This window comes from Microcaecilia unicolor, chromosome 1 (assembly GCF_901765095.1).
Source record: "Microcaecilia unicolor chromosome 1, aMicUni1.1, whole genome shotgun sequence".
NCBI lineage: Eukaryota > Metazoa > Chordata > Amphibia > Gymnophiona > Siphonopidae > Microcaecilia > Microcaecilia unicolor.
Window position 1 is genome coordinate 21,917,507 of NC_044031.1, and position 24,349 is coordinate 21,941,855.

Sequence of the window (24,349 nt, forward strand, 5' to 3'; positions counted from 1 at the left end):
CTCGCCGTGTTTGGAGGAAGAGAAATGCTGCCTATGACCCAAAGAACACCGTCCCCACTGTCAAGCATGGAGGTGGAAATGTTATGTTTTGGGGGTGTTTCTCTGCTAAGGGCACAGGACTACTTCACCGCATCAATGGGAGAATGGATGGGGCCATGTACCGTACAATTCTGAGTGACAACCTCCTTCCCTCCGCCAGGGCCTTAAAAATGGGTCGTGGCTGGGTCTTCCAGCACGACAATGACCCAAAACATACAGCCAAGGCAACAAAGGAGTGGCTCAGGAAGAAGCACATTAGGGTCATGGAGTGGCCTAGCCAGTCACCAGACCTTAATCCCATTGAAAACTTATGGAGGGAGCTGAAGCTGCGAGTTGCCAAGCGACAGCCCAGAACTCTTAATGATTTAGAGATGATCTGCAAAGAGGAGTGGACCAAAATTCCTCCTGACATGTGTGCAAACCTCATCATCAACTACAGAAGACGTCTGACCGCTGTGCTTGCCAACAAGGGTTTTACCACCAAGTATTAGGTCTTGTTTGCCAGAGGGATTAAATACTTATTTCCCTCTGCAGAATGCAAATAAATTCATATACTTTCCACAATGTGATTTTCCGGATTTAATTTGTGATGTGCTATCTCTCACTGTTACCAATAACCTACCCTTCAATTATGGGCTGCTCATGTCTTTGTCAGTGGGCAAACTTACAAAATCAGCAAGGGATCAAATACTTATTTCCCCCACTGTATGTGGCCAAATTTCAGTGAGGATATCCTGTTTACTGATGGGTTCATCTTAACTGTTGTCGTAATCTGCCTTGGGAAGCCTGGTGTTATAAAGATTGGAAGTAAAATTAAAACTCTCCTTTCATTGGGACACATGCAGGCTTATTTTTGAAAGAGAAGGACGCCCATCTTTTGACACAAATCAGAAGATGGGCGTCCTTCTCACAGGGTCGGCCAAATGGGCATAATCGAAAGCTGATTTTGGGTGTCCCCAACAGCTTTCCGTCGTGGGGACGACCAAAGCTCACGGGGGCGTGTCGGAGGCGTAGCGAAGGCAGGACTGGGGCGTGCCTAACACATGGGTGTCCTCGACCCATATTGGAAAAAAAAAAGGGCATCCCTGTTCAATTCTGGTCGCCGCATCTCAAGAAAGATATAGTAGAATTGGAAAAGGTGCAGCGAAGGGCGACTAAAATGATAGCGGGATTGGGACGACTTTCCTATGAAGAAAGATTAAGGAGGCTAGGGCTATTCAGCTTGGAGAAGAGACGGCTGAGGGGAGACATGATAGAGGTATATAAAATAATGAGTGGAGTGGAACAGGTGGATGTGAAGCGTCTGTTCACGCTTTCCAAAAATACTAGGACTAGGGGGCATGCAATGAAACTACAGTGTAGTAAATTTAAAACAAATCTGAGAAAATTTTTCTTCACCCAACGTATAATTAAACTCTGGAATTCGTTGCCGGAGAAAGTGGTGAAGGCGGTTAGCTTAGCAGAGTTTAAAAAAGGGTTGGACGGTTTCCTAAAGGACAAGTCCATAAACCGCTACTAAATGGACTTGGAAAAAATTCACAATTCCAGGAATAACATGTATAGAATGTGTGTACGTTTGGGAAGCTTGCCAGGTGCCCTTAGCCTGGATTGGCCGCTGTCGTGGACAGGATGCTGGGCTCGATGGACCCTTGGTCTTTTCCCAGTATGGCATTACTTATGTACTTATTTGGACGACTTTACCCGGTCCAGTTTTTCTTCCAATCAAGGCACAAAAAGGTGTCCGAACTGACCAGATGACCACCGGAGGGAATCGGGGATGACCTCCCCTTACTCCCCCAGTGGTAACTAACCCCCTCCCACCCTCAAAAAATAACTTTAAAAATATTTTGTGCCAGCCTCTATGCCAGCCTCAAATGTCATACTCAGGTCCATTGCAGTAGTATGCAGGTCCCTGGAGCAGTTTTAGTGGGTGCAGTGCACTTCAGGGAGGCGGACACAGGCCCATCCCCCCATTACACTTGTGGTGGTAAATGTGAGCCCTCCAAAACCCACTGTACCCACATCTAGGTGCCCCCCTTCACCCGTAAGGGCTATGGTAGTGGTGTACAGTTGTGAGTAGTGGGTTTTGGAGGGGGGGGGGGTTAGGGGGATCAGCACACAAGGTAAGGGAGCTATGTACCTGGGAGCTTTTTCTGAAGTCCACTGCAGTGCCCCCTAGGGTGCCCAGTTGGTGTCCTGGCATGTCAGGGGCACCAGTGCACTACGAATTCTGGCTCCTCCCAAGACCAAAGGGCTTGCATTTGGTTATTTCTGAGATGGGCGTCCTTAGTTTCCATTATCGCCAACAATCAGAAACGACCAAGTCTAAGGACGACCATCTCTAAGAACGACCTAAATGTCCAGATTTGGGTGTCCCTGACCGTATTATCGAAACGAAAGATGGACGCCTATCTTGATTCAATAATATGGGTTTCCCTGCCCTTTCACCGGGACATCCTGCGAGGACGTCCTCAGGAAAACTTGGGCGCCCCCTTCGATTATGCCCCTCATGGAATCACATCTTCACCTCATTTCTTTTGTACAAATGGATTATTCTGTTTTGAGCATGTTTCAGGTTTTCATAAGTCAAAATAATAAAAATAAATATTTTCTTTCATGCAGATCTCTCATGTGTTTAAACATAACTAAATGGGCTATAAGCCCATTTGTTTTCTTATATTTTGTACTTGTGATGACTTATACTGTGCCAAAGCTGGAAATACATTGAGACAGAATAATAGAATTCAGTAAAATCCGAAACTTATTTGTAATGTTTTAATCATCTTTATTCCAAGCACAACATGTTGGTTGATAAGCTTCATACAGAACAAGAAAAAACAGTGAACCGCTACAGAGACTGCCGAGCCAGAGTCCGATAGGGAAGGGGGGCAAATTCTCCTCTGTCCACTGCCAACTAGACACCTGCCCCAACTATATAGTGAACCCCCCCCCCCAATCATTACGTCACAGAACTCACAGACCACCTTAATTATCTATTGAAAAAATGGCCCATTCCTCACAGTACAGAGGAAATATCCTACTAACTCCCATCCCAAAAGACACCAACAAAAAATCGTCGCATGACGGACGGAAGGGCTCATAGAGCTGCAGTCCCGTTATTGCGACGAACGGCGATTTTTCTACTACATATACTAGGGCACTGAACTCACTTCGTGTATACCTGACTGTGCCCTCCTGTTGACCCCTGAAGCAGGCGCTGCTTAGCGCCGAAACACGGTCCGTGTCGGGTCACTAATAAAGAATTTAAATTGTCCCAGTCTTGAAGGCCCAGTGTTGCTTTTTTTGTTTGGATAGAGATTTAGCCAGTGGTGTCATCATTAGATTGAATAATATAGGTGTGCGAGCGGTGATCCTTGTGGTACTCCACATTCCGCTTTCCAAGGTGGAGATATATCTGAGTTTGATTTGACTTGGCAAATTCTGGATGTCAGAAATCCCTTGATCCAGGAGAGTACTTTTCCAGTAATTACTATCTTGTCGAGGATTCTCAGTAGTATGTGGTGGTCGACCACAACGAAAGCGCTTGATAGGTCAAATTGGAGTAGGAGGATGTTTTTACCCCTTGCTATTTCCTGCTTGAATCTGGTCAGGAGTGTGGTTAGTATTGTTTCTGTACTGTGGTGAGGTCTGAAGCCAGATTGAGATTTCTCAAAGTATTTGGCAAGTTTGTCTGCCTGAGGGAGGTTGCATTCGGAGTAGTTACCGTTTTGGTGTTAAGCAAGTTTATTAGTTTGTATAATTTCTTTGTGTCTTTGCAATCCGTGCCTATTTGTTCTCTCTAGAAGTTTCTTTTGGCTTCTTTTATTTTCTATTTGTATTTTGTTGAATGGTTTCTCTCCTGTATGCATCATTTGGTGCTGTTTTAACCTTGATAGCTGAGAGAAGCTTTTATTACACTCAGCACATGTAAATGGTTTCTCTCCGGTATGGATCATTTGGTGCCTTTTTAGGTTTGAGAGCTTTATGAAGCTTTTATTACACTCAGCGCATGTAAATGGGTTCTCTCCTGTATGGATCATTTGGTGCCTTTTCAGCTCCGAGAGATCTCTGAAGCTTTTCTTACACTCAATACATGTAAATGGTTTCTCCCCTGTATGGATCATTTGGTGATTTTTTAGCCTTGAGAGCTCTATGAAGCTTTTATTACACTCAGCGCATGTAAATGGTTTCTCTTCGGTATGGATCATATGGTGAATTTTCAACCCCGAGAGCTGTCTGAAGCATTTATTACACTCAGCACATGTAAATGGTTTCTCTCCGGTATGGATCATTTGGTGCCTTTTTAGGTTTGACAGCTTTATGAAGCTTTTCTTACACTCAGCACATGTAAATGGTTTCTCCCCTGTATGGATCATTTGGTGCCTTTTCAGCTCCGAGAGATCTCTGAAGCTTTTCTTACACTCAGTACATGTAACTGGTTTCTCCCCTGTATGAATCATTTGGTGCTTTTTTAGCCTTGAGAGCTCTATGAAGCTTTTATTACACTCAGCACATGTAAATGGTTTCTCCCCAGTATGGATCATATGGTGAATTTTCAACCCCGAGAGCTGTCTGAAGCATTTACTACATTCAGCACATGTAAATGGTTTCTCTGCTGTATGGCTCTTTTGATGATTCTTTAGCATTGAAAGATGAGAGAAGCTTTTATTACACCGAGCACATGTAAATGGTTTCTCTCCGGTATGGATCATTTGGTGCCTTTTTAGGTTTGAGAGCTTTATGAAGCTTTTCTTACACTCAGTGCATGTAAATGGTTTCTCCCCTGTATGGATCATTTGGTGCCTTTTCAGCTCCGAGAGATCTCTGAAGCTTTTCTTACACTCAGTACATGTAAATGGTTTCTCCCCTGTATGGATCATTTGGTGATTTTTTAGCCTTGAGAGCTCTATGAAGCTTTTATTACACTCAGCGCATGTAAATGGTTTCTCTCCGGTATGGATCATATGGTGAATTTTCAACCCTGAGAGCTGTCTGAAGCATTTATTACACTCAGCACATGTAAATGGTTTCTCTCCTGTATGGCTCTTTTGATGATTCTTTAGCATTGAAAGGTGACAGAAGCTTTTATTACACTCAGAACATGTAATCGGTTTCTTCCCTGCATGCAGCATTTGGTGCTCTTTTAGCCTTGAAAGATGAGAGAAGCTTTTATTACACTGAGCACATGTAAATGGTTTCTCTCCGGTATGGATCATTTGGTGCCTCTTTAGGTTTGAGAGCTTTATGAAGCTTTTATTACACTCAGCGCATGTAAATGGTTTCTCCCCTGTATGGATCATTTGGTGCCTTATCAGCTCCGATAGATCTCTGAAGCTTTTCTTACACTCAGCACATGTAAATGGTTTCTCCCCTGTATGGATCATTTGGTGCTTTTTTAGCCTCGAGAGCTCTATGAAGCCTTTATTACACTCAGCGCATGTAAATGGTTTCTCTCCGGTATGGATCATATGGTGAATTTTCAACCCCGAGAGCTGTCTGAAGCATTTATTACACTCAGCACATGTAAATGGTTTCTCCCCGGTATGGATCATATGGTGCATTTTCAACCCCGAGAGCTGTCTGAAGCATTTATTACACTCAGCACATGTAAATGGTTTCTCTCCTGTATGGCTCTTTTGATGATTCTTTAGCATTGAAAGGTGAGAGAAACTTTTATTACAATCAGAACATGTAAATGGTTTCTTCCCTGCATGCAGCATTTGGTGCTCTTTTAACCTTGAAAGATGAGAGAAGCTTTTATTACACTGTGCACATGTAAATGGTTTATCTCCAGTATGGATCATTTTGTGCCTTTTTAGGTTTGAGAGCTTTATGAAGCTTTTATTACACTCAGCGCATGTAAATGGTTTCTCTCCTGTATGGATCATTTTGTGCCTTTTCAGCTCCGAGAGATCTCTGAAGCTTTTCTTACACTCAGTACATGTAAATGGTTTCTCTCCGGTATGGATCATTTGGTGCCTTTTTAGCCTTGAGAGCTCTACAAAGCTTTTATTACACACAGCGCATGTAAATGGTTTCTCCCCTGTATGGATCATTTGGTGACTTTTCAGCTCCGGGAGCCGTCTGAAGCTTTTATTACACTCAGTACATGTAAATGGTTTCGCTCCCATATGGATAATTTGGTGCCTTTTTAGCCTTGAGAGCTCTATGAAGCTTTTATTACACTCAGTGCATGTAAATGGTTTCTCCCCTGTATGGACCATTTGGTGACTTTTCAGTCCCAAGAGCCGTCTGAAGCTTTTATTACACTCAGCACATGTAAATGGTTTCTCTCCGGTATGGATCATTTTGTGCCTTTTTAGCCTTGAGAGCTCTATGAAGCTTTTATTACACTCAGCGCATGTAAATGGTTTCTCCCCTGCATGGATCATTTGGTGACTTTTCAGTCCCAAGAGCCGTCTGAAGCTTTTATTACACTCAGTACATGTAAATGGTTTCTCCACCACATGCATCATTTGGTGGCTTTTTAGGGCTGAAGGCCGAGAGAATCTTTTATTACACTCAGTGCATGCAAATAGTTCCTCTCTTCTATGGATCATTTGGTGACTTTTTAGCCATGAAACCCAAGTGAAGCTTTTATTACACTCTGTACATGTAAATGGTTTCTCTCCACAGTGGCTCATTCTGTGTCGTTTTAGTGCTGAAAGCTCAGTGAAGTTTTTCTTACACTCAGTACAAATATACTGTTTCTCTTCAGTTTGAGTGTTTCGCTGTGTTTTTCGGGCTGAAAGCACGGCAAAACTTTTATTAGACTCCATCCATGGAACTAGTTTCTCTCTTTTGATATGTGGGTGACCTCTTTTCTGTAATCGGAGCTTTGAAAACCAGGGGAAGTTCTTTCGATCATGAGGAGATATGAAATCGATAGACCTGTTAGATGAAGTACATGCAAATTCTTGCTGGCCTTTTTTTCTCTTTTCTCCCTTCTCAAGGTAAGAAGCCCTGTGATCACTATTAATACTTTGGAAGGGTCTCTCTGTCTGGTACCCATTGATGTTAGAGCGCTCCCTGTAACTTCTCTCACACTTCGTGACTCCATCCAGCGAGCACCCTGCAGTGTCTCTTTTCTCTTCTGATTCCTGGTGATCCTTCTTTGCAATTTTCCTCTTAGGATCCTGGAAAATATTCTCATAGACATTTTCTGATTGTCTTTGGATTTGTTCTATTTTTACAGAATCTTTATGTTGATTCTTTTCTCTCTTTCTTTCTTGTGGGAGTAGCTGATCTAGAGGATAGAAACAAAAGACATTATTGATGTGGTAGAAGATAGGAGCGGTTTCTAAAATGTTACCTGTGTAGAATAAGAGAAAGGACAGGTTCTAGGTGTGGCTTTAGAAGTGATATGTTCAAATGGTTGGATCTTCTCCACCCAGCCCAAGTTTGTAGGAGGATGAGATATAAGAGCCATGAGGAATGGTCTGAAAGAGAAGGGGATAATCTGTGTTTTCTTCGACAGTGATGAAGTAACAACCCCAACTCCAGACTCCTACGGCAACAGAGCCATTGTCAGGCCAATTCTGCCGTCACCCTATCCTACAGAAAGAACAGCTTATGAATGGAATATGTTGAGATATGATGGCAATGTTTATAGTCAACCTGTTAAATGTGTCTGAAAATGATTAAAGAAGAGCAGTTTCTAAAAAACGAGATAGAAGATAAAGAGCCTGAAATTCAGCAGTACTTAACCAGGCTCGACTCAGTAAGCAAGAGTTATACCCAGATTCTCAGCAGTATTCACCCAGAAGCGCTGCGTACAACTGGTAGCGCTATAGAAATGACTTATAGTAGTAGCAGTAGTAGTAGTAGATAGTGCCACTGAAAATCTGGAGAAAGCGTCTTAGCATGATCTAGATAAAGGGGAGTAAAAGACAAAAATATCATTAATTTAGATTTTGTCTTAACTAGAGCGACTGGTTCATGTTAAGATAATATGATAATCAATACTGCTAGACCCACTTTAGGTGATCTTTTTCTGGGCTTCTAGGCAACAGCCTATCTACATCCTGACAGGAATATTGTCCTAGGCCTTATTATTCTACTTGGGAGATGTCTGCTTATTAGGTGCACAATATGGACACAGCTGTCACCCCAATTTGTAAGAGGTGGAGTGATGCAGAATGAAACTAACCTGCTTCTTTACTGGAAATTAAGGATCCTTCAAGACTTTTGGAAAACCTAGGTATCCAAAGTCTTCATTTAATCCTTTTACCTTTGGTCTCACATATTTTGTCTTTCTTTCTTATCTGACATGCCCTTATTTACACAGTTGTAGAATTCAATCCCTCTAGCACAGATTTCTAAAACAGTTTTACTACGGGGCCTTCACCTTCCTTTTCAGTTAGTAACTGGGAGTGAGAAGCATTGCTTTTCTGTGTACGTGTACATAAGCTGATTGGTCACACTGTCCAGGTTCTGCCCCCTTTTCCCCTCACCCCCACAGTCCCAATTTACATGTTACCAAAGATTCACAAGTCCGCTACTGAGCCATTGTCTGTTTTGTTGATTACTTTTTGAGACTACTAGTACCAAAGAACCCTTCATACCTCAGAGATTCAGGCCATATGATAAATCTTCTTACCCTAACCCCCCCCCCCCCCCCCCAGCCACCTGTATACCTTTTCAAAGCAGTCTTCTGTTTTAGAGGTTGTCAGCAACAATTCACAATAAGCTGCTCATGCTGACATCAGAGCCTTTTGTATGATGCAACATCCTGTTTCTGCAGAAGCGGGAAGTGTCAAACAGAAGGCTCTTCTGAGCACGAGCAGCACGCTGTGAATCAGTGCTCGCTGCCGCCAACCTCTAAAACAGAAGACAGCTGACAGGGGTAGGAGGGAGCGATGCTATTGTGAATTGCAGAAGGGGCAAAGGGGAGAGAAGCTGGACTGCCGGGGGGGGGGGGGGGGGGAGAGGAAAAGAAAACCTGGACTATTGGTGGGTGGGTGAGAGAAGAAGAAAAGCTGGATAGGGAGGATAAGACATAATGGGGAGGGAAGAGAGTGGGATTCTAGAGGGAAACAGAGGGGAGATACTGACAATTGGGGGAGAGGAAAAGAAGACTGAGTGGAGACAGAGAGAGGGAGAAGATGCCGACTATGAGGGGAAGGAGAGGGAGAAAAGAAGAAGCTACAATGTAGACCAGAAAGGGGAGAAGCTGAACTACTGGGGTAGGGAATAAAGAGGGCACAGGGAGAAGACAGGCTGGAAATGATGGGTTGGGGGGGGGGGGGATAGGGAAGATGTTTGGCTACAACAGTTGTGGACAGAGTAAAGATGGGCTCTAAGGGTGGGGGTTGAGAGAAGGAGAAAGATGAGATACTAAAGCAACAAAGGTGGAGGAAAGGGAAAAGGGGAATATGGTGAAACCATGTGGGAGGTGTTTGTCAAGAGTAAATTAAATTGTTTTTATTTTTCCAGGGTTCAGTTCTGAGTTTGCCAGGCACAATACAAATAACCCCTCCCTTGACATAATGAAGGAGCTTGCTGTGTTTTGCGTGTGACTGAGGTGTGATATGCTGTCTACATGTAGTTTGTGTACAGATCTATAGAAATCCCACTTGTTCTGCTTGACCAGTGGTAGGTGTATTGGTGTTCTAAGGCCCAGTCTAACATTTGTAATGTTTCCTATTCAAAAGTAAGGTAATTTATTCAGGTTTTGTATTTCACAATGTAATTGGTGGTGGAGAGATTTATGTTGCTGTTGCTCAGATGACATGAAAATCAGAAAATTTTTTTGAATGGTGACTTCCGAGAAGAAATGCCCTACTTGTTGTTGGGGTAGGTTGGATTTTTGTGGCTACAGAGCATGTTTACATTAAACTCATAAGAACTGCTATACTGTATCAGACCAAAGGTCTTTGGAAATTTCTGCTCTCCTCCGCTCCCACCCAGCTACTCCTTCATGCCATCCAGCTGCCAGATTTTCAGAGACCACCACTATGGTATCAAATGTGTAAATGTTGAAAAAAACACAGAGTAGTCCAAGATTTGTTGATAATGTTGCAAAATTTGTACTTCTGTGGGTAATATTTCTAAATATAATTTGAAAATTCTGATATTTAATTTAACAAATATTATGTACAAACTAGCTTCCTTTTTATCTGATGTATTTTGTGTGTGGAGTAAGTTGACTTCTGGCCCTGACCCCATCCCTAGTTCCACTTCCTTTTTGCCTACAAATTAGGCCCTGAGTATAACTAACTCTGCACTTGTACTTTGTTTCTTGTCATTATGTTATTCCATCTCTGGTCACTGTGGAGATTTGGCCACAAGTCTCTGCAGTCCAGACCCTTCATGCCCCCTCCCTGTCCAAGGGAGGTAAGAGACTGCTATGAGTATCTTCTACCTGTAACCAGAAGCTGTGTAGCTGTTTACTCTGCTGGCATCATATTAAAGGTATTGAGGCAGGTTGTGGGATACAGCCTCTGTTCTCCCTTACCCTGAACAGGTAGAACTTCTGAAAATGCTGTAGTGTTGACAGTGAGTTTAAGTCTCCCTCTCAACATTTTAAAATCTCTCTGCAGATGGATAAGAACATCCATTTAGAATACTTACTTTATTCTTGAGTTCACCAATAATTTGATCTGTATTCTTGCTAGTTGAGAATCCTGGGAGGCATTTAACCCTTTTTTTGTCCATTTAACTGAGTTTCCAAGTTAATGCCTCTAGTAACGGAATCGCCAATGAGTAACAATTGTCTGTTCTGTAGAGATCTGACATTGCCTGAGGGTTTTTTGGTACATGGGGGGGGGGGGGGGGGGTAATTCTCAATGAAATGCTCCTAACTGCTATAGTATTCTATAAACTGTCCACATAAGGGACTAGGTACGCCCCTAAACTACCCAATCCTCTCCCAGGTCCACACCCCACTGCAATTGCCCGCTATAGATTTTGCACACACAGGGGCTGAAGAAGAAAAGCTTATGTTCGAGCCACGTATGGATGTCTGAGCGCACGGATTCCATTTCAAGTATAATACTGTGGAATGTGAGGAGAGGTCACATGATGCCTTGTGAGTAGCGGCTGTGCTTCAGCGCTGCTCTGGGGTCCTCACTCCTAAATTCTATCAATAACGCTAAATTTATCCTTCTTTAGGACACAGCGTACATATCCAAGCTGCAGTAAACCTTATATAACATAGTAACATAGTAAATGACGGCAGAAAAAGACCTGAATGGTCCATCCAGTCTGCCCAACAAGACAAACTCATATGTGCTACTTTTTGTGTATACCCTACTTTGATTTGTACCTGTCCTCTTCAGGGCACAGACCGTGTAAGTCTGCCCAGCACTATCCCCGCCTCCCAACCACCAGCCCCGCCTCCCACCACTGGCTCTGGCACAGACCGTATAAGTCTGCCCAGCACTATCCTCGCCTCCCACCACCGGCTGGCTCTGCCACCCAATCTCGGCTAAGCTCCTTAGGATCCATTCCTTCTGAACAGGATTCCTTTATGTTTATCCCATATATGGATCAATTCTTACTTCCGATGCCTTCCGGAGTGTCTCACCGAGGAACAAGAGTTGAAAAAGAAAAATCCTCACCGCTGGGGACTAGTTTCAAGATGGCGGAGGTGAAAAGTGATAGCGGCAGGGAGTTTAATGACAAGCAGTTGGCGCAGATTACTGCAGCGGTTGGGGCGGCGCTGACTCCAAGATTCGCTCTGCTAACTGGACAGTTGGAAAAATTAGAAGCAGTGCTGGCAGATACAGTGAAACGAACGGGTGAGGCAGAAAAGCGGGTATCGGAACTAGAGGACACGTGGGCCCGGTGCGATCCGGAGATTTCGCGCCTAAAAGAGCAGATAAAGGCCCAACAAGAAAAACTTGAGGACACTGAAAACAGATCGCGAAGATGCAATTTAAGAATCGTTGGGATACCAGAGACACTATTAGACAATGGAGCAATGGTTGTGTAAAGAGTTTGCCCTATCAGACAGCTGCGGGGCGCTGTGCACTGAACGCGCCCCCAGAGTTGGGAAGCTACTGCAAGACAAGCAGAGGCCCCGGGTGGTCATTATAAAAGTGCACAACTATCTTCATAAAGAAGAAATTCTGAGGGGATACAGAACGAAGAGTGAATCCCTAACCTACGATGGAGCCCAGATTAGGATTTTCCAAGACTATTCGGCAGGAGTACAAGAGAGGCGACGCCGTTTTCACCCAAATCTGCTCCTCAATGGTGGAAAAGAAAATGCGTTTTATGCTTCTGTACCCTGCAATCTTAGATTCAACATGAGGGCAAGTGGCGCTCCTCTGAATCGGTGTCCAAAGCGCAGAATTTTGTGAACACGGAATTGAGACTAAACACAGCTTGAAGGCTCAAGAGTGGTATTTCATGCCTTAGTTTGGACCGAGGCCATGAATGGCGTTATGGATTAATACAAATTGTGCTTCAAGATGGTGTGTGGCCGCTTGCAGAAAAGAACATCGCTGAGGAGTCTATTATTCTAAGGATACAGGCAGTCTTTCTGGAAAAGAGTTTATATACGTTGAGTTATGTCTGTATGGCACTGATTCTGTGTGGGTAAAAGGGTTTGCGGGGTTTAATGTGGATGTTTAAGGGTAAATGACTGTACTGAGCATTGGGAGGTGATATGGAGTGAAGGCCCCTGCATGAACAAGACCTGGCCTCCCGCTTAACCATCTATCCCCCCTTCAATCTGTCCAAAACTCTGCCGCACATCTTATCTACCGCGTGAACCGATACTCTCATATCACCCCTCTCCTCAAGTCACTTCACTGGCTCCCGATCCGCTACCGTATACAGTTCAAGCTTCTCCTATTAACCTTCAAATGCACTCAATCTGCAGCCCCCATTACCTCTCTACCCTCCTCTCCCCGTATGTTCCCACCCGTAACCTCCGCTCTCAGGACAAATCACTCCTATCTGTACCCTTCTCCACCACCGCTAACTCCAGACTCCGCCCCTTCTGCCTCGCATCACCATATGCCTGGAATAGACTTCCCGAGCCCATACGCCATGCGCCCTCCCTGACCATTTTCAAGTCCTTACTCAAAGCCCACCTCTTCTCCCTTGCTTTTGGCGCCTAACCACCTTCCCCATTCATGATACCTACACTGACTACATAGTTTGTAACCCTTAGATTGTAAGCTCTCTTGAGCAGCGCTATAGAAATGCTAAGTAGTAGTAGTAGTCATCAGATGTAAGTGGGTCTTGCAGAAGGGGAATATTCAAGGGAACACAGGATGGGATTGCAGGAGGGTTCTTCAGGGTTTGGGGGGAAGGGGAAGGCAGAGTGAGGGGAAGACAAAGGGTGGGGGTTGAGGGGGGTGGAGAATCGATTCAGAAATATGGAAGTAATCCTAATATGGGGTAAAGGTAAGATTGTATTATGTATACAGGGGTGTTACAGGACTAGGTGGTGTGCAGGGTATAATCGGGAGCTTTGAACCTCTGGGGCTGGGCTGGGACCCAGAGGTTATAAAAGAATGTCAACTCTGCAACTATGAGAATAAATCGCATTATTACACTGTAGAATAATTACTTGGAATGTGGGGGGGATCTCCTCCCCGATCAAATGGAATTTTTTTTTTTAGCACATTTAAAACGTCTCAAAGCAAGTACTGCCTGTCTTCAAGAAACCAGGTTAACAGATCAGGAGCATGAAAAACTTAAACAAGGCTGGGTGGGTCAAATTCTTTGTGCCTCGCCTGATGGGCGGAAAGGGGGAGTGGCAATCCTCTTTCATAAGCAGCTTTGAAAGATCCACAGGGGCGATATATTCTGATTAAAGTATGGCTGCAAGGCAGAGAACTATACTTACTTAATGTCTATGCCCCCACTCCATATGATTGCCAGTTTTTTTCCAGGGTTGGTGAGAGACCTTCTCCCATTTCAAGGTAAACAACTAATTGTTGTTGGGGATATGAATGCAGGACCCAAGTGAGGAATGCACTGGTGCACAGAGGGGAGGGTTCACGGGGGGGGAGAAGGGAAGAGGGATGTTGCAGGAGTTCGCGGCCTCTCTCTCTGTGGTAGATGTCTGGAGGCTTTTGCATCCGGATGCACGAGATTTTTCTCACAGATCTAGGGTCCATGGAACGTGGGCACGCCTTGATTACGCGTTAGTGACCACGGATATTTTCCCGTGGGTTATGGAATCAGGTTTGGAAGAGATAGTGATTTCAGACCATGCACCAGTGTGGTTTGAGTTGGATGCTCTGGGGTGTTTCTGCCCAACTAGATGCTGGAGATTTCCCAGTTATTTATCAAAAGCTAAAGATTTCCAGAAGTTTTTACATGCAAAATGGGAAGAATATGTGGTGCACAATAAGGAGCACAAATCTAACCCTCAACTATTTTGGTGTGCTGCCAAAGCTGTAATGAGGGGACAACTGATTGCTTATGTAGCAGCGCGGCGTAGGAAAACTGCAATCAGTCTTATTCATTTAATCCGGCAGCTGCGAAGAGCCAGGTGCAGATATATAGCCTCGCCCACAGTGGCCCACAAAGATGATTACCTGTTAGCTCAGGCGACTATCAACTCCCTGTTGCAAGAGCAAATGCAACGGAATCTGGTGTACCAAAAATATCGATTTGCTAGATTTGGCAACAGGTCATGGGGTATGTTGGCTAGGATGGTTAAGAAGAGAGGAGGAAATCGGAAAATATCAGTGTTGAAAGATAAAAAGGGTAATGTTGTGAACAGACCAGATGTGATACAAGAACTGCTGCGTGATCACTTTAAACACTTATATACACAGGGGGAGCCAGTAAGTTGTGAGAAGGTGAGAGACTTTTTGAATAAATCGAAGATGCCTCACTTAGGTGAAGAGGCGGTGGTTAAGTTTGCAGCCCAAGTAGCTACAGAGTGCTATTAGAGAGTTGAAGCCCTTCTCGGCGCCGGGGGTTGACGGGTTCTCAGGCGAGTTCTACAAGATACTACAGTTCTCCCTGTTGGGTCCGCTGTTTGAATATCATCAATCGGTTATCCAAGAAGGGGGCTTTCCTCTGAGAACACTGTGTGAATCTCTCTTTTACTGAAACCTGGGAAGGCCCCTGAAGAGCCTGAATCTTACCGTCCTATCTCCCTAATTAATGTTGACATTAAACTGTTGGCGAAGATATTGGCTACTAGGTTAGTGAATCATCTTCCAGACCTAATTGGGCCTGCTCAGGTGGGATTCATACCTAAACATGCTAAACATGCTATTCTTGACCCACTACAATCTGGTTTTCACCCTCTCCACTCAACCGAAACTGCGCTTACTAAAGTCTCCAATGACCTATTACTGGCTAAATCCAGAGGTCAATATTCCATCCTCATTCTTCTTGATCTTTCCGCTGCTTTTGACACTGTCGATCACAGCATACTTCTCGATACCCTGTCCTCACTTGGATTCCAGGGCTCTGTCCTTTCCTGGTTCTCTTCCTACCTCTCCCTCCGCACCTTTAGTGTTCACTCTGGTGGATCCTCTTCTACTTCTATCCCTCGGTGTACCTCAGGGTTCTGTTCTTGGTCACCTCCTCTTTTCTATCTACACTTCTTCCCTTGGTTCATTAATCTCATCTCATGGCTTTTCCTACCATCTCTATGTTGATGACTCCCAAATCTACCTTTCTACCCCTGATATCTCACCTTGCATCCAAACCAAAGTTTCAGCGTGCTTGTCTGACATTGCTGTCTGGATGTCTCAACGCCACCTGAAATTAAATATGACCAAAACCGAGCTTCTCATTTTCCCCCCCAAACCCACCTCCCCCCGTTTTCTATTTCTGTTGATGGCTCTCTCATTCTCCCTGTCTCCTCAGCTCGAAACCTTGGGGTCATCTTTGACTCTTCTCTCTCCTTCTCTGCTCATATCCAGAAGATTGCCAAGACCTGTCGTTTCTTTCTTTACAACATCCGTAAATTCCGCCCCTTTCTTTCCGAGCACTCTACCAAAACCCTCATCCAAACCCTTGTCTCCTCTCGTTTAGACTACTGCAATCTGCTTCTTGCTGGCCTCCCACTTAGTCACCTCTCCCCTCTCCAGTCGGTTCAAAACTCTGCTGCCCGTCTCATCTTCCGCCAGGGTCGCTTTACTCATACTACCCCTCTCCTCAAGACCCTTCACTGGCTCCCTATCCGTTTTCGCATCCTGTTCAAACTTCTTCTACTAACCTATAAATGTACTCACTCTGCTGCTCCCCAGTATCTCTCCACACTCGTCCATCCCTACACCCCTTCCCGGCACTCCACTCCATGGATAAATCCTTCTTATCTGTTCCCTTCTCCACTACTGCCAACTCCAGACTTCGCGCCTTTTGTCTCGCTGCACCCTACGCCTGGAATAAACTTCCTGAGCCCCATCCTTGGCCCACCTTTAAATCTAGACTGAAAGCCCACCTCTTTAACATTGCTTTTGACTTGTAACCACTCGCCTCCACCTACCCTCCTCTCTTCCTTCCCGTTCACATTAATTGATTTGATTTGCTTACTTTATTTATTTTTTGTCTATTAGATTGTAAGCTCTTTGAGCAGGGACTGTCTTTCTTCTATGTTTGTGCAGCGCTGCGTATGCTTTGTAGCGCTATAGAAATGCTAAATAGTAGTAGTAGTAGTAAACGTCATTCCGTCTTGCATATACACAAAACTTTGTTATCAATGGCTCAATGTATTTATCAGAAGGACTTGGCGATAGTGGTCAGTTTGGATGCAGCCAAGGCATTGGACCAGGTTCAATGGGTGGGCTTACCAGATGGTTTCATAAAGGCGGTGAGGGCCTTATATAGTGGAATGGAGGCGCACATTGCGGTTAACGGGAGGCTTTCGGAGAGCTTTCAGGTGCGCCGAGGAACCAGGCAGGGATGCCCTCTTTCTCCGTTGTTGTTCGATTTGGCATTGGAACCATTGCTTAGATTGTTAAATTCCAGTGCTGGGATCAGGGGAGTAACGGTGGGGGATCAGGAGGTTAAAGCTCTCGCGTACGCTGATGACATTTTGCTAATTTCATCTGATCCTCAGTCGTCCCTTGTGGAGGCTTTGGATTTAGTGCGGGAGTATGGGTCCTTGTCTGGTTTCACTCTTAACCTTAATAAATCTTGTGCGATGGCACTGGATGAGAAAACGAAAGGTTCTGGAGAGGAGAGTTTCCACTTCGGTGGGTGGACACGAAGATGAAATATCTGGGGATATTTCTCACTAAGGACATGGCCTCTTTATACAAGGCTAATATTACCCCATTGCTAGATATGACCAGAAGCAAATTGGCAACATGGAGGGCCCTTCCGCTAACGGTGTGGGGGCGGATAGCACTATTTAATATGATATTAGCCCCTAAATGGTTATATGTGTTTCAGTAACTTCCCCTTTTTCTTAAAAGTCGGGAGGAAAGGGTGTTGAGGAGACTCCTGCAAGACTTCCTTCGGCAGGGGAAGCGTCTAAGGTTGCCACTTGATATAGTCGCTACTCCGAGGGATGGGGGGGGGAATGGGCCTCTTGAATATTAGATCTTTAACAATCGCTTGTGCAATGCGCCATATTAATGATTGGTATCGGGGGTCCTCTGAGTTTTCTTTAACATCGGTAGAGACGTCTGTGTTCCCGGAGGTACACTTTAGTCATCTCTTACACTCCGGGGGGAATTTACCAACCCATGCTTTTATAAGACATCCATTACTGCAGTCTCTAAGGGCTACCTGGCGCTGGATGTGTAGGAGGCATCACTTTTGACTGCTTGTTTGCCATGGCTATCTATATGTAACAATCCGGCATTCCCCCCAGGTCAGGGGAGTAGCGTTTTAAGTAGGTGGGCTAAGAGAGGTATAGTGTATTTAGCGCAGTTACAGAAGAGGGTTGTATGCGCACTTACACTGATTTACAGACACAATATGGGATTTCCCCTGGTCACTTATTTGAATACTTTCAATTGAAACATTACAAAGCTACACTGAGATGGACTGATCTGACAGAGGACATGGTGGAAGTGCTATCTGAGGCTTTCTCAATGGGGGCCCAACTATCCATCCCATTTAAATTTCATCATCAGCAGTTGAAGGACTCAACCGCGGAGGTGGATTATGTGCGCCTGGCACTTAATTGGTCGGAAGACCTTGAATGTGAGGTATCAGCTGATTTGTGTAGATCTTACTTAAAATCTATATATACATAGAGGCTTTCGGTACCACAGAGAGAGAGGCTATATGAATGGCTTCTGAGACTTTATATATCCCCACGCAGGGCATTTCGGGCAAAATTTACAAATTGTGGGAATTGCCCTAAGTGTGGGGGAAAGTTGGCCACGCTGGGACATATGTTCTGGAGGTGTACGTTTATACAACGATTTTGGAAAAATGTATTAAAGGGGGTGGAGCAGATGTGGAACTGCACTCTAACATATGACCCTCTGCTGCTCTTTAATAATTACAAATACTCGTCTGACCCTCAGAGGGATTCAGGGGTTTTATTAAGATAGCCCTATTCTTTGGGATCACTCCCATCCTGCACTCATGGCGGTCCACTGCAGGACCTTCACTGCAACTCTGGAGGTCGCTGCTAATACAACAGATGCGTCTAGCCCGTTGTGGAGTCACGGACCTTGAGAGTGTTCCGGGTCTTAAATTTCGGGCAATGTGGGAACTACTGTGGGCTACTCTTCCCCCTAAAGGAAAATGTTTTTTGTTGAACTTTTAAATAGGATGTGTCATTGTGAAGGGATAGGGGTGGTGGTGGTGGGATAGGTTGAGGGCTTTGCTATAACCATTGAGTTAGTGGAAGGGGGATTGGGATAAAAGTTTCACGATAACATGTTTTGACTAGGTGATAATCTGTTTCTGAATGCATTATTGTGTGCCGATACTCTGTATTCTGGCATATACAGATATATTTGCGTTTTCAATTCATCAATAAAAATCATTTGAACGGAATGCAGCAAGTTACATTTTATGCTTAGAAAACCTGAAGCAAATGATAGAATCCCTTCTACAAAGAAGTAGTTTGTTGGAGAGATGTTATTTTTCTTTTATCGGATACCTTTCTTGTACAATTGTGCTTTGTTAACATTGTACTTTTAAAATCAAAATAAAAAAAGAGAGAATTATGTAGTTTGAATATGGATGAAGATCTTGAAATGGAAACTAATGAATGATGCTTATTTGTGCAAAAAAATTGCAAAGAAATGTATCTTGATATAATAGATACAATCCAAACGGTGAGGTTATTGGAGAACTAAGGTAAAATTATGTCTTACCTGATAATTTTCTTTCCATTAGACCCTCAGATCAATCCAGAGACTTGTGGGTTATGTCCCTCCACTAGCAGGTTAGATAGAGAGAATACCGAAGTTCGCCCACAAGAGGGCATGTGCAGTCAGCTTAACTTCAGTATAGGATACCAAAGCAGTAAGAAATCATTTGAACAATAGTTCACTCTCCTGCCTCTCGAAAAGAGCAAATAATCTGAAGGAAACCCTCCAGCTGCTCCACAGTAACAACTTTTCCAAGAACTTGTTGAATCCAAACTTCCAGACCAACAGAAGAACGCGAACTTAAACCACATAAACTATGCCAAACTCTGCCATATATACATCATACAGAATCAGCTAATGCGCACCCCAGGGAGGGCCTCTGGATTGATCTGAGGGACTAATGGAAAGAAAATTATCAGATAAGACATAATTTTACATAGTAACATAGCAGATGACGGCAGAAAAAGACCCGCACGGTCCATCCAGCCTGCCCAAGACAAACTCATGTGTATACCTTACCTTGATCTGTACCCGTCTTTCCCAGGGCACAGACCGCACAAGTCTGCCCAGCAGTCCCTCCCGCCTTCCAACCACCCGCCCCGCCTTCCACCACTGGCTCTGGCACAGACCGTACAAAAGTCCGCCCTTCCCCATCCCCGCCCCCCCAACCACCAACCCCTCCTCCCCCCACCCGCTCCGCCACCCAATTGTAGCTAAGCTTCTGAGGATCCATTCCTTCTGCACAGGATTCCTTTATGCACATCCCACGCATGTTTGAATTCCGTTACTGTTTTCATCACCACCACCTCCCGCGGGAGGGCATTCCAAGCATCCACCACCCTCTCCGTGAAAAAATACTTCCTGACATCTTTTCTGAGTCTGCCCCCCTTCAATCTCATTTCATGTCCTCTCGTTCTACCGCCTTCCCATCTCCGGAAAAGATTTGTTTGCGGATTAATACCTTTCAAATATTTGAACGTCTGTAATTTTACCTTCCATAGCGTCCCCAGATCAATCCAGAGACTTGTGGGATGTACCAAAGCAGTCCTCAAGAAGGGTGGGACCGCATACTCCCTGAAGAAAGCACCAAAGCGCCGAAAAACGCATCCCGGCGTGCCGCGACATCAAGTCGGTAATGTCTAGCAAAAGTGTGTACCGACGCCCAAGTAGCCGCTCTACAAATCTCGTCCAACAGCACCAGCCGGTACTCCGCAACAGACGTGGCCTGAGCTCTAGTCGAATGCGCTTGAATCTGAAGAGGAATCGGTTTCCCCATGGAAAGATACGCAGAGCCGATCGCTTCCCGTAACCATCGAGCGATCATAGCCTTAGAAGCTCTGTCCCTTTTTGTATCCCGCAAACAGGACAAAGAGATGATCTGACTTCCGGAAGGAATTAGTAGCCTCTAAATATGCAAGAAGAGCCCTTTTGACATCCAAACAACGCAACTGGCGAAAATCCCCCGGGTAATCTTCCCGCTTGAAGGTTGGTAAATGCACCTCCTGATTAAGGTGAAAACGCAAAATCACCTTCAGCAGAAACGATGGAACCATACGGACCGAGACCCCAGCTTCTGAAAAATGCAGAAAGGGATCCCTGCACTACAGAGCCTGCAGCTCCGATACCCTTCTGGCCGAAGCCATGGCCACCAAAAACACCGTCTTCAGCGTGAGATCCTTCAAAGACGTCTTACTCAGAGGCTCAAATGGGGCCCGCTGTAACGCTCTCAGTACTAGGTTCAAATTCCATTCCAGTACCACCGGCATCCGAGGGGGTCGAACATGACTAACGCCCCGGAGAAAACGAACTACATCTGGATGAGCGGCCAACGATCGACCACCTAACCGGCCTCGGAAACAGGCCAATGCTGCCACCTGTACCTTAAGAGAGCTCAAAGAGAGGGCCTTCTCAAGCCCCTCTTGCAAGAAGGCTAAGATGGACATGAGAGGAGCCGACTCCGGCGAAATGGCTGAGGACGAGCACCAAGCAACAAAAGTTCGCCAGACTCTAGCGTACGCAGAAGAAGTAGATTGCTTGCGCGCTTGCAGCATCGTCCCAATCACTGACTCCGAAAACCCTCTGCGTCTGAGCCGCGACCGCTCAATAGCCAAGCTGTAAGACCAAACGGAATGGGATCCTGCATGATCACTGGCCACTGAATCAAAAGATCGGGAATGTCTGACAGCCGCAACGGGTCGTCTATCAACAGACACACCAAATCCGCATACCAAGGACGCCTGGGCCAATCCGGAGCCACCAGAATGACCACTCCTGAATGCTGCGCGATCTTGCCGATCACCCGACCGACCATGGGCCATGGAGGAAAGACATACAGGAGATCCTGCGGCCACCTCTGCAACAGCGCGTCTATTCCTTCGGACCCGAATTCCCTGCCCCTGCTGAAAAAGCGAGGCACTTTGGCATTGGAATAACAGGCCATTAGATCCAGTACTGGCATCCCCCAATGAGACGTGATCCAGTCGAACGCTACTGAAGAGAGCTCCCACTACCCCGCATCCAATCGGTTCCAGCTGAGGAAATCCGCCTGCACATTCAGGACTCCCGCGATGTGAGCCGCTGACAAAAGAAATAGCCGTGTTTCCGCCCAGCGGCAAAGGACAACCGCCTCCATTGACAACTGAGTGCTCCGAGTGCCCCCTTGGCGATTGACATAAGCTACCACTGTCGCATTGTCGCAAAGGACTCGTACCAACTGGTTCAGCACCAAAGTCTCGAAGGCTTACAGTGCCAGCCGAAGTGCCCGCAATTCCAGAAGACTGATTGCCAACCGAGCCTCCGACAGACTCCACACCCCCTGCGTCGAATGACCCAGGCAATGAGCCCCTTAGCAGGACAGACTGGCATCCGTTGTGACCATCCGCCATTCCGGAGTGGCTAGGGGCATGCCGCGAAACAGATTGACTGGCTGGAGCCACCAACAGATGACAAACCAGGCCCGAGCCTCCCATGGGATCCGAACCACATAATCCTCCGATAACGGGAACCACCGGCTGAGAAGGGACCACTGCAACAGATGCATATGACTCCTGGACCAAGGGACCACGTCCAGGGTCGCTGCCATTGACCCTAGAACCTGAACATAGTCCCACACCTTCGGAGCAGGTGCCCAAAGGAGAGAGGAAATCTGCCGCACGAGCTTCAACCAGTGCAGCTCCGGGAGAAACACTCTGCCCTGAGCGGTATCGAAGCGCACCCCCAGATACTCCAAAGTCTGGGAGGGGACGAGATGACCTTTCTGCATTTTGATCACCCAGCCCAGCGAACGCAGAAGATCCATGACCGAATGTGTAGCCCGGGCGCACTCCTCCCGAGACGGCGCACGAATGAGCCAGTCGTCGAGATACGGATGAACTTGCACCCCTTTTGCGCACAAGAAGGCTGCCACTACCATTACCTTGGAGAAGGTACGAGGCGCCGTGGCCACCCAAAAGAGCATAGCTCGGAACTGAAAATGTTGGCCCAGCACCGCATAGCATAGGAAACGCTCATGGGGCAGCCAAATGGGGATGTGCAAGTACGCCTCCTTTAGATCAAGAGCTGACAAAAATTCTCCCGGTTGGACGGCCGCCACGACGGATCGCAAAGTTTCCATCCTGAAATGCCTCACCTTGAGGGCTCTGTTGACTGCGTTGAGATTGAGAACTGGGTGACACTTTCCGTCCCTCTTTGGCACGACGAAGTAAATAGAGTAGCGACCCTGGCCGATTTCGGCCGAAGGCACCAGAACCACAGCCCCTAAGCGCAGCAATTCCGCCAGAGTCTCCTGTTCCTCTGCTGTCTTTAGCAGAGACTTGCAAGGAGACTCTAGGAAGCTGTCTGACAGTGGACGGGCAAACTCCAACTTGTAGCCATCCCGAATGATGTCCAGTACCCATTCGTCCGCAGTTACCCCGGCCCATTCCTTCCCGAACTGAGACAGCCATCCCCCTATTACCAGAAAGGAATGAACCGGGGCCCCATCATTGGGTTCCTCTGCTACCCTGTGGATTGCGAGGGGTTGAGATGGGCTGATGGCGGTCCGGCCGAAAGGGCTGTAGTCTCTGTTGAAACCAGGCCTTGGAAAACCCCTCGGATTTGCCAGGCCTATAACGCTTGGCCTCCTTGAAGCGAGGTCTGAAGGTCTTCGCCTGGGACTTACCTCTGTCCTGCGGCAAACGACCCTTGCTATCACCTAACTCCTTAACAATCTGAGCCAATTCCTCCACAAAGAGAAGCTGCCCCTTAAATGGCAACTGCGCCAAACGGGATTTAGAGGCCACATCTGCAGCCCAGTGCTTTGGCCAAATCCATCCACGAGCTGACACCGCTAACGAAACTTCCTTAGCTGAAGCCCGGAGAATGTCATAAAGGACATCTGCCAAGTACGCCAAACCCGACTCCAACACTGGAAGGCATTCAATTAGATCCTCAGTCGACGACACCTTCTGTACCCAGGAAAGACACGCTCTTGCCACATAAGAACCGCAAATCGAGGCCTGTAATGACAAAGCCACCACCTCGAAGGACGCCTTTACCGAGGCCTCCAGTCTCCGGTCCTGCCGGCAAGCGCAAGAACTCTAAATCCTCCTGCTGTAAGGGACAGAGGTTGGCCATGGCCCGCGCCACCCTAAGGCTGGCCTCCGGCGAATCCCACTGGGCCTTAATGAGCACCTGCATGGCCTCATGAATATGAAAAGCTCTCGATGGAGCCCTAGTGCCTGACATGATAGAGGGCACCCCCCCCCCCCCCCCCCCGACTGCGACGGGGGTTCGGGAGCAGAGATGTTTAATATCTCCATAGCCTTAACAATAAACAACGGGAGTTCCTCCCTACGAAAAAGCCTTGTCGCGGTAGGGTCATCACCCTCCCCCGCCGGCATCTCTCCATCCTCCAGGGACTCCTGAAGAGAATTCCCTGACAAATGAGCTTCATCAGAGTCCGAGTGAGCTGACCCCTCCGCTCCTGGGCTAAAACCGTCAAAAGGCCTTGTGCATAAGCAGCACAAATTCTGGAGAAAACGCCGTCGCATGCAGCACTCCGGGAAGAGGAGAGCCCGAGACTCCGTGATCTGGGACCACCACAGCTGAGAGCTGCACACCCG

The 24,349-nt window shown here is 46.2% G+C and overlaps 2 protein-coding genes across 4 annotated transcripts in view; both read right to left on the bottom strand.

Moving 5' to 3' along the window:
• Positions 1-24,349, bottom strand: part of LOC115463276 (zinc finger protein 271-like) — a 972,359-nt gene that overhangs the window by 804,859 nt on the left and 143,151 nt on the right. The window lies entirely within an intron of this gene.
• Positions 3,687-6,272, bottom strand: LOC115463290 (oocyte zinc finger protein XlCOF6-like). 3 transcript variants are annotated; one of them, XM_030193691.1, is made up of 2 exons: positions 6,261-6,272; positions 3,687-5,672 (listed from the first exon to the last, which is right to left on the bottom strand). In XM_030193691.1, exons 1-2 carry the CDS (start codon positions 6,261-6,263, stop codon positions 3,774-3,776), a joined length of 1,902 nt encoding a protein of 633 aa, XP_030049551.1. In that variant the 5' UTR covers positions 6,264-6,272; the 3' UTR covers positions 3,687-3,773. The 3 variants fall into 3 exon arrangements, with proteins under 3 accessions (XP_030049551.1, XP_030049545.1, XP_030049535.1); XM_030193685.1 differs by lacking the exon at positions 6,261-6,272 and adding an exon at positions 5,776-6,175 and having other exon boundaries at positions 3,687-5,439; XM_030193675.1 differs by lacking the exon at positions 6,261-6,272 and having other exon boundaries at positions 3,687-6,175.